The 10,242-nt window shown below is 37.2% G+C and overlaps 2 protein-coding genes across 2 annotated transcripts; one reads left to right on the top strand and one right to left on the bottom strand.

Moving 5' to 3' along the window:
* Positions 1–562: 562 nt before the first annotated feature.
* On the bottom strand, positions 563–3,692 carry LOC122304500. The gene is made up of 4 exons (XM_043116775.1): positions 2,160–3,692; positions 1,723–1,790; positions 1,477–1,564; positions 563–1,369 (listed from the first exon to the last, which is right to left on the bottom strand). The coding sequence occupies exons 1-4, from the start codon at positions 3,690–3,692 to the stop codon at positions 563–565; spliced, it is 2,496 nt and encodes an 831-aa protein (XP_042972709.1).
* LOC122304499 (remorin-like) lies at positions 3,691–9,718 on the top strand. Its single transcript, XM_043116773.1, has 5 exons — positions 3,691–3,832; positions 6,932–6,995; positions 7,711–7,813; positions 8,358–8,567; positions 9,563–9,718. The coding sequence occupies exons 1-5, from the start codon at positions 3,691–3,693 to the stop codon at positions 9,716–9,718; spliced, it is 675 nt and encodes a 224-aa protein (XP_042972707.1).
* The last annotated feature ends 524 nt before the right edge of the window (positions 9,719–10,242 follow it).

Genomic DNA, 10,242 nt, shown 5'->3' with positions numbered 1-10,242 from the left:
CTACGTGTGTATTATTACAAAATAATTTTAATAAATGTTAGGTCCATTCCGTGAAAAAATCTAAAAGTCATACGAGAGTGGCTCGAAATAAGATCAATTATCTACCAATTTCAACAGTATCTTAGTAGACTAACCTTTACGTTATGATACACATATATTTACAAAGGCCATGAAGATATCGATCTAAATTATATACCTTGATAATTAATAGCGCTCCTCATGCCGCCAACTTGAAGATGGGATTGCATGATAAATTGGTCTCGTAGGAGAAAGCAATTCTGACCAAAACTTGTCTGTGCAGTGAAGCCTTAATGCAACGTAGTATTGTTTTCCCCTCACCTGATCAAGCATAATTATAGAAATACACATCATAAGTCAAACAAATTTAGAGCAAATAAGAATATAAAAACATAGAAGTGATATTCTACATATTAGTTCAGTCATAGAAATCAAAAAGTATACTTAATGTTTGTAAAAAAAAAAAAATCAAAAAAGGTATTTCATACTTAATGGGTTTAATCTGTTGTACCAACCTTAATGCAAAGAAGTTCCTGGCTTGTAATTATAAATTTGACCCAACATCATTGTCTGTGGATAGGTCCTCCTCATCTGAATATTTCTCCTCACTACACGCATCTTCAGAGCCAGAATTAATCATGTCATCATTAATAAAGTCGGATGAATCTATGCATTGACCATCCACATGCATGACTTCCCGTGCATCAATATGGCTAGGTGGTATATCAAGCTGATCCAGTGGAGTTGACACTGGATCAGAGTTATCACACTGCACTAGTTCATAATAATATGATGACTCATTTTCTTGATCGGCCTCATTAGTACTTGATTCGCCATCATTAATATCTGCGTTACTCCTCGACATGGACGGAATGTTGTATACATTCCTATTTGTATAGTTCTGCACAACACCCCAATTCCCTTTCACCCTTAAATCTCTTATGTAGAAACACTGATCAGCCTGACTCGCCAACATGAACGGTTCATCCTTATACCAAGTCCTGCTCATGTTGACACTAATCATATGGTCATCCACCCTTACCCCTCGTTTTCGATCACCAACGTCAAACCAATCACATTCAAATAGGTACACCCGATGCCACTCCATGTAGCGTAACTCTATGATATTTTTAAGACAACCATAAAAGTCTGCGTTATTTGTGGCCTCGTCCCTAGTTACCAAAACTCCTGAATTTTGTGTATGCTGGCGAAGTTCACGATCCTTCGTATGAAACCGCTTTCCATTTATTATGCAAGCATCATATGATGCAACCCAATGGTCAGGCCCGCAAGCCAACGCATACAGATCAACGGACACTTCAAGTGGATTCTTGGTACGATGTTCCTGGATCTATACCAATATTGTTGAAGATTTACAATTTATTATTTCCATAATTCCAAAACATGTCAAATAAATTTATAATATGTCAACGTAGATAAGTATGGATGATAACTTACACAGTGCTTGAACCAAGTTGCAAACTCAGTTTGATGCTTGCTCACGATGCTGTTTGGGTGTTGCACCCTACATTTCTCATAGTGTTCCCTACATTTGGAGCACATAATCGCAACGCATTTCATTTGGTGTTATGGGCATGCATATATAAAAACTTGTTAAGTTTGAATGGAAGTAGATTTTGCAGTAAAGAGATTGATGCTTACTGTATATAGGGTCCAATCTCCAGACAATTGTTGAGCACATACCAGATGGCTGCCGTAAAGAGTTTATCTTCTAATTGCACATTGGAAGCTATACCCAAGGGGCGAACTTTCTGGTTAAAAATTCAGAATCCATCTATAGTTTCCTCTTCATCAGCATCTATCTTGCGGTCTGCTTGATTGAACTTCGTCTCAACATCTTGGAGGTATATGGAGCAAAATGTCAGGCATTGAGTGTGAATGTAGGCCTTGGCTATTGAACCTTCTGGTCGGGCCTTATTCTTAACATACCGCTTGAATTTGCCTAGATATCTCTCAAATGGGTACATCCACCTATATTGTACTGGACCCCCAAGTATAGCCTCACGGGGCAAATGGACAGCTAGATGGACCATGACATCGAAAAAGGAGGGAGGGAATATCATCTCCAGTTTGCATAGAATGGTGACTATATCAGTTTGGAGCTAGGATAGGCGATTTACATCCAGTGTGCGAGCGCACAACTCTTTGAAGAAAGTGCTAAATTCAGTCAAAGCCAAGGCAATGTCACTTTTTAAAAACCCCCCTGCAGCAATTGGGAGTAGTCTTTGAAGGAAAACATGACAGTCGTGGCTTTTCAACCCAGTGATTTTGCTATCACGTGTAGAAACACAGTTCGAGATATTGGAAGAGAACCCGTCTGGAAATTTGATATCGCGTAGCCACTCACATAACTTCTTCCTTTCATCTCCATGTAATGTGTATAGTGCATGCAGCATTGTTACATGATCACCTTCACGCCTCAAATGTAATTCTTTTCTATAGCCCAATAACTCCAGGTCACGCCTTGAATTGATATTATCCTTAGTTTTTCCTGAACTGTTCATTAAAGTGAATAAGACGTTCTCGGCAATATTCTTCTCAATATGCATAACATCTAAATTATGCCGAAGTCGAAGTGTTGACCAGTAAGGTAACGTGAAGAATATGCTGCACTTTGTCCAATTCAGCTCTTCTGCAGTACGTTTTCTCTTCCTAAGAGATTTGCCAAACGTCACATCCCCAATCATCTGCAATTGAGTTAGAATATCGTATCCTCCCATATCCCTTGGTGGCATGCGATGATCTTCTTGACCGTTGAACAACCCTTTCCTCCTTCTCCACATGTGATCTGGCTGTGAGAAATGTCGGTGTCCCATATAATAATGTTTTCGGCCATATTTCAACCAATTGGAGTCTGTGTCAGCATTACAAGACGGACAAGCTAATTTTCCCTTTGTTGACCAGCCAGAGAGATTCTCGTAGGCAGGAAAGTCATTGATTGTCCACAACAATGCAGCATGCAGCGTAAACGTCTCCTTATTTGAGGCATCATATGTAGGTACCCCATATTCCCAGAGTTCAAGCAACTCATCCAACAACGGTTGCAAGTAAACATCAATCTCATTCCCTGGTGACCTTGGCCCTGGAATAATCAGAGATATTATAAAGAATTGGTCTTTCATGCATGACCATGGCGGCAAGTTATATGGGACAAGGATCACAGGCCAAATGCTATGAGGTTTAGCCAAGTTGTTGAAGGGAGTGAAGCCATCACTTGCTAGTCTGAGCCTAACATTGCGAGGATCCGCAGCGAACCAACTATGATGTTCATCAAATTTCTTCCAAGACTCAGAGTCAGCCGGATGTCTCATACTACTATCTTCTATTGCTCGATGCTCTTTAAGCCATCTGATATCACCTGCTATCTTCACAGACATAAAGAGACGCTGCAATCTCGGTTTCAACGGAAAATGGTCCAACACTTTTTGAGGTATGACGCGTGATCCGTGTGTATTTGGCATCCACCTCGAAGCCTTACATACATGGCATTCATTAAGCGTGGCATATTCCTTCCAGAATAAGATGCAGTCGTTAGGGCACGCATGGATTTTATGGTAATTGAAACCCAACCCGCACTCCAAAGACTTTGACTCCTCATATGATTCTGGTAAGAGCGCATCAGGAAAGGAAGACCGCAATAGATCAAGGAGCATGTCAAATGATCTAATTGACCATCCACCGATTGATTTGATGTGTAATAACTTCACAATGAAAGACAACTTTGTAAATGTTGTACACCCGTCGAAAAGAGGACGTCGGGCATCCTCCAGTAGCTTGTCAAAAGATGTTGCTGGTGAATCTTCAGGAATTGGTGGCCTATTTGATGATCCAGTGTTCTCTTATGGCACATCAACAAAGGTGCCTGCACGCATGTCATCCAACATCTGTTGCATGTCATCGATATAATCATCTTCTGGTATAACCTCATTCGAGATATCGTCGTCACTGACGTACAATGTTGTATCCTCCTCCCCATGAAATATCCATTGTGTGTAATTTGGATTGATCCCTTTCATGAACAAATGGGTTTCCACCTCAAATATAGGCAGCCACAGATTGTTAAGGCATGTACGGCATGGACACCGAATGCGATCCCGTCCACTTGCATGAATTTGTGTTTGTGTGAGGAAATTTTTAACCCCTTCAACGTATGCAAGTGATAATAGTCTATCGGGCTCATTCATCCAACTTTTGTCCATCTAAAAAAAGTGGGTGAGGAATAGAGTTAGATAAACAGAAACCATGATATTCAGGTAGTTGATGAAGTCACGTTTGACAAACATGGAAAAATGGAGGCAAAATATATGACCATTCACATCATGCAATTGCATGATGGGTATAGTACATGTAATTTGTACATGAAGAAATGTAGAATTCATCCTCATAGGTCTAGCAAGTGTATCTGTTGAATTCAGGTCATACGAGAAATGTGTGTATGTTACAAGTATCTATGAGTCCACTTTGAGTTAGTGGAATGAGTGAGGTTATGTGCAGTTGTACATTAGACATCAAGTATAGGAGAAGCCTCACACCCGATGGTATCACAATCTTGATTGAGTGATTAAATTTAGTTACCAATTGGATCCCTAAACGAACATAGTGCGGACCTCATGAATGGAGAATAAATGTTTAAGTTGAAGTCTAAGCATTTTCGGGGGATAACTGGTATATCAAAGGGGGTTTCTAGTATTCTTTGCTTCATGGATAATTGGATGTGTAAACATAGATGTACCAGAAGAAGATCTTTCAGGCAATTGAAAGGTTAAAAATCTTAATAGATTGTTTATGACATTATGTGAGTGGTTGTCTAAGGAAAATTGGAATGGCGACTTTCTATCATCTGCATTATGGAATATAAACACTCGGAGATGACACTAGATAACGTAGTCTCTAATTGTCTATATACTTACTTATGAAAAGCAAAACAAAGCCCCTACCCTATACAGTAAATGCCTGCTGACCAATATGATAGCAATGGTCCAAACTATCATCTCCACAAATTGTACGGCTATAATAGATAATAAAGCATTAAAAAATGACAATTCAGAGCAAGCAAACGAATTAATATTAGAGTCGTCAACAAATAAAGAATTACTTGAAGATCAGACAACGTATAGATAAGGCAAAAAGGTCTAAAGAGGAAGCATGGAGTAGTCATTGTACAAAGACAACAAAGATGTAGTCTATGTTTTGAGAATTGTTGAAACGAAAAACAAGGATTTGCAGCTGCAGATGCATTCATTACCTTCAATACCCAACTATGTAGCAGTTTCGGCTCACCCCTGAGAGAAATGGCTGATAGAACAGCGTTCTCAGGCTCGGTCCGGGCCAATATACTTCAAAAGCAATCAACGTCGATTTCACAAGCTGCACACAAGAAGCAAAGTAATTTTAAGTTTACACTCACTACCAGGATATAAAAAAAAAAAAAAAAATCAAGCCAAAATAATAAGGAAGATAATAAAGGAGTAATGGATTTACATATATATAGGAACTACATAAACCAACTAGGTAATCTCAACTACAAAGCACCTTCCATTATCACAAGTCACGTAGGGAAAGTCAACAATTTACAAAGCACAACAAAAAATCCATTGGAATTCTCTTCATACTAACGAGGAAATTAGGAAAAACTTTAAAACTCCATCTCTCAATCACTTTTAAAGGAATTTCAGTTATTTTTGACTAATAGCATGGTTGCTGTCCAATATGATAGCCATTAAATTTTATACATTCCATATATATGAAGAACGTGGGTTAAGAATGTAAACATGATAGGTGTGGTAGTTAGAAATGGAAGGGAACAAGATAGTGAAAAAGAAAGGGGATTTTTACCATCCCTTTTGACCTTGTCTCCCCTTTCTCTAGTGGGTTTTTGAAAAAATGATGACAAACATCACAAATTTTGTTCGAGTAAAGAGAGAGAAAAATGGTTGTACACGCAGTCATAATTATATATGGTAATAATAGATAGATAATAGATTTTTTCAATAATAAAAAAAGAAGCATAATAGATTAGTATTATTGACTTGATAATATTTTACTGGTCCCTCGCTAGCTGATTATGCTATGACCAAAAAAGTTAGTTTAAATACTTCTTTTCTGGTATCTCCTGTATCCTGATTCTTCAGTTTACTTGGCATAAATTGTTAATTGAATGCAAATCTGCTTCCAGGGAGGAGTCTCATCTGTCACTCATGAAACCACCAACCTAAAAATTTCTACCTTGGCCATGTCACCCAGAAGGTGCAGTAAAGCTGTAGGGATCATGTTTCATGAGTATGTCTTAGCATAGCTCTATTAAACAATTGCAAACTCTGAGAGCAAGATCTTTGTTGTCATAATTATCAGGAAAGAAGTAGCACCTTCCACATCAAATCTTAGTTTATTTGTTCATTGTAAAGAATTTAAGTTCTAAGTTTATTGTCATTTCTTCCCTATTTGTGTATTCCAAGCAAGAGAATAGGGCTTGAAATGATACTATTCAAGACTCAAGGCCAAAATTAGCTGTAATCAAGAAATGCTGCACACATTAAACTTCACAAGGTGAGGTAGTAAGAATTTAGTTGCTCTCTCGTCTCATGTCTTTTATGTGTAAGGAATAGAAATTCACTCTTAATTGGCGAAGTTTCTCTATTAGACTGGCAATCAGTGTGTGCATGAAGCTCTTAGGCTTTAGCAATACGTTTGTAATTTGCCTATTTTTCTAAAAATAGTCAATTTTTCCAGATGCTCCAGAGATTACCTTAAAGAAAAGTACTGAGGCTTCTATCAACCGAGATAATCTCAAATCTTAATGTTAACTTCCTTGTCCTTGTACCTCCAATGTATATATTATAGTAGGAGTAGCTAATTAACATTTGAGATTGTCAGAAGACACTGTGCTTGCAAGAGTTGCAACAGGAAAAAAAGATATCACTAATCAAGGCATGGGAAGAAAGTGAAAAATCCAAAGCATATTGATTATGCACTTTCTTGGGCAGTTGCCCTTTTGAGTATTTATGGGGAGGTCCAAAATATTATACTGTCTAATTGTTACTGAGGAACTAAGCAAAGGACATGAGAAACAAGCTTTCACCAAAACCGAGCACACTGGCAAACTTGACCCTGTGTTTTAGCATAATATTTCTATGTCTAAGGGGCTATGGTGCCATTTTTTAAACAAGATATTGATTATTGAATACTTATCAATAATAGATTTACACCAACTCACTCAATTAGAATGAAATTGGTGAGTTGTTTCAACGAACCAATTGAATGGAAAATTAGACAACACTGGAGTTTGTCTCTTACTGCATTCATCAAACCTAATTCTTGGTTCAGCTAAAAAAGTGTGTAATGTTGGTGTTTTTATTAATAATATCGTCATCTGAAAATTCATCATTCAAATGTTTCAGAAGATTCAGCACCAACACATATTAGTTACCTACGTACAAACAGGTACTGCCATTATGAAATCTGAAAGCTACTTTGTTAATATTTACATAACATGAAAACCAAAAACAAATCAGATAATTGCACAGATAATTTGCTCTGGTAGAGGACTGTTTTTGTTTTCTGCTAATCCCTGTTATCATGGCTTGTTACTTTTATGTTAGAAAATAACATGAGATTGCAGTTAATAACTTCTGTTTTTGACATTTTTCGTAGTTCAATTTTGCGTTGAGAAACTATGTTGAAATTATTGAGGATTTGTCATAAAAAGCTATCTGCCATTGGAGCGTGGGCGAACAGCAAGAAACCATCTATAGAGGCCGAGTTGAAAAAGATTGAGGTACCGAGTCTTAATTCCAAGGTGTTCTTAGAACCTAATGTGCTGCAATCAAGTGGAAACCCGAGGATGCCAATAGAATTGCAGCAAACTATAGGAGGCATCAGGTGTGTTGTACCAAAAGTCCTACTCTATTACTTCAAACCAATCTCCATCCCCCCCCCCCCCCCCCCCCCCCCAACCACAAAAAAAAAATGGAAAAAAGGGAAATCTAAAGGAGTAGTAAAAGTGTACTTGTTCCACGTGTTATTTGATCAACCTAGTAAGGTCTTTTAATTTACCACTACCATACTGTCAATTGGATCCTGTAAACTAGGACTACATTGTAATTCTATGATTTAGGTTTTATAAATTGATTAAAACTAAATAAGAAACTGAAAGCAATTCATGTGTTACCTCCAAACTGAGTTGGTGGCTTAAGTACAGATTATACTCTGCCAAAGAAAAGGAGTCTAGGTAAAATCAGAATCTCCAGCATTACTCCACAACAATGAACATTACACTTGCGTCATGTTGTAATGACGAAACACATTTCTATCGTGAGCAGGAAAGGTTGGAGAAGCAGAAAGCTGAATATGTGGAGAAAATGAAAAGCAAAGTAGCTATGGTACACAAGGCGGCATCAGAAAAGAGGGCAATGACTGAAGCTAAACGTGGGGAAGATATTCTCAAGGCAGAGGAAATGGATGTTGAATACCGGGCCACTGGAACTGGTTTTAAGAAGCTCCTTGGTTGTTTTTCAGTTGTGAAATTTCAGGTCTAGTTGAAATATGTTTGAATTATTTGTAGTCATTCTTAGTTCGGAGATCAATACGTTGTGTTGGTGTGTCAAAGCAATTTATGTGTGTGTATATTGCATATGAATTTTGAAGAAAACCTAACTCATTAGTTTGCAAAAAAAAAAAAAAAAAACATGTATATTATTGGATGGAATCAGGGAGTTCTCTGAAATGGTGTTGGAAGATTTGTTTGCATTTATAAGGTACAAATTTGAGTCAATACCGTTTATATACGAAGGATAGAGGGAAATAAATACAAATTGGACATGCCCAACGTTGAAACCAAACCATTGACGACGTTTTTCCAGCTATATTTATCAATAACAATACTTGATCATATATTTTTAGGTATTTAATTGTTGTTGAAAGTTGCTATCGCCCCTAAATATAGTCACTGGTATCAAATCACTCGGTTATTTTGGTATCTTGCCCCTAAAAATTATCCTAATAGAAATAAAGAGACATTCACTCTAAAGTGTTGCTTACGTCAAAATATAGCTTTCCCCACAAATTCACAAGGTTCCTGTGGTGGAACCTGAATGTGAATATACCAAAAACTTCTACTGTACTTCTAGGCCAGACTAATATGATTGATTACAATGAAGCTGTCAGCAAAGAGAGACAATTGTCCTACATCTTTTGAGAAAATTAAGAGGAGCATTTGGCAAAAAAATATAGGAAACCAATTGTACTTTCAAGAAGATACACATATGACAAAACAGAAGGTGCCAAAAGAGCCAAAATACTGTCAGTATATATATTTAAAGTAAGTATAACTTACTTTAAACGTATAAGGGCGAACCCTGCACTATATAAATCGCTAGAAAAAGGCACACGACCAAAAGGGCCAGCTGTCAAACCCAAAAAACCCATTAACTGCTGATGATGAACCCCTGTTTCTACCTCTCTTTCTCAATATCAAACTAGCTAGCTGCCAGTTTGATCTTTCTCCTTTCTTTATTGTTCTTTTTAGCTTGTTGCAAAAAACCATGAAAGACAGGCCAACGCATGCATCCTTATAAAGTGGGGGATCATAGAGGCATTGCTCCGATCCCCCAAATGTCGTTTTACCTTTGTTAGGATTTATAAGGGATTTCTTGATTCAGAACCTGATGATCGTGATTCATGATCATGGACAAGCGGCTTCCCTCTCCAAAATTGTGCATGTTACATAAAGTTGTGTCATGTTTCTATTATAGGACCAATGTAGTTTTTGATATAAGGTTTTTAATTAAGCTCCACAGTCATATCTTCTAATTCAAACCCTACATTATTATAATATAAATATTACAAATTAACTAATTACCTGATAATTAAAATCAATTATCAGCAGCCTAGTCAAATAAAAACTGTTGGGATTGATTGACTTTAATGTTTTGGGTTCGGCACAACGAGTAGGGCAGGATGTACGTACATTAATTATTTACTTTTATTTGGCCTTCTTAGTAGGCTACTTCTACGTGTAATTATTCCATATATATGTCATACGAGAATTAATTAAAGGATAGTCAATCAATATCCCACATTGTACAAAGAATTGATAGGAGAAAAACAAGCCAAAAAGACAGGCCATATATATAAGTGTAAACATTGTATTGGTCGTTATATTTTAGAAGTATATGTAAGAGTCAAAATCCTGCTTTAAACATGGAA

The sequence above is a fragment of the Carya illinoinensis genome, chromosome 3, assembly GCF_018687715.1.
Source record: "Carya illinoinensis cultivar Pawnee chromosome 3, C.illinoinensisPawnee_v1, whole genome shotgun sequence".
Lineage (NCBI taxonomy): Eukaryota > Viridiplantae > Streptophyta > Magnoliopsida > Fagales > Juglandaceae > Carya > Carya illinoinensis.
The sequence above is the reverse complement of the archived record's forward strand: the minus strand, read 5'-3'. Positions and strand labels throughout refer to the sequence as shown.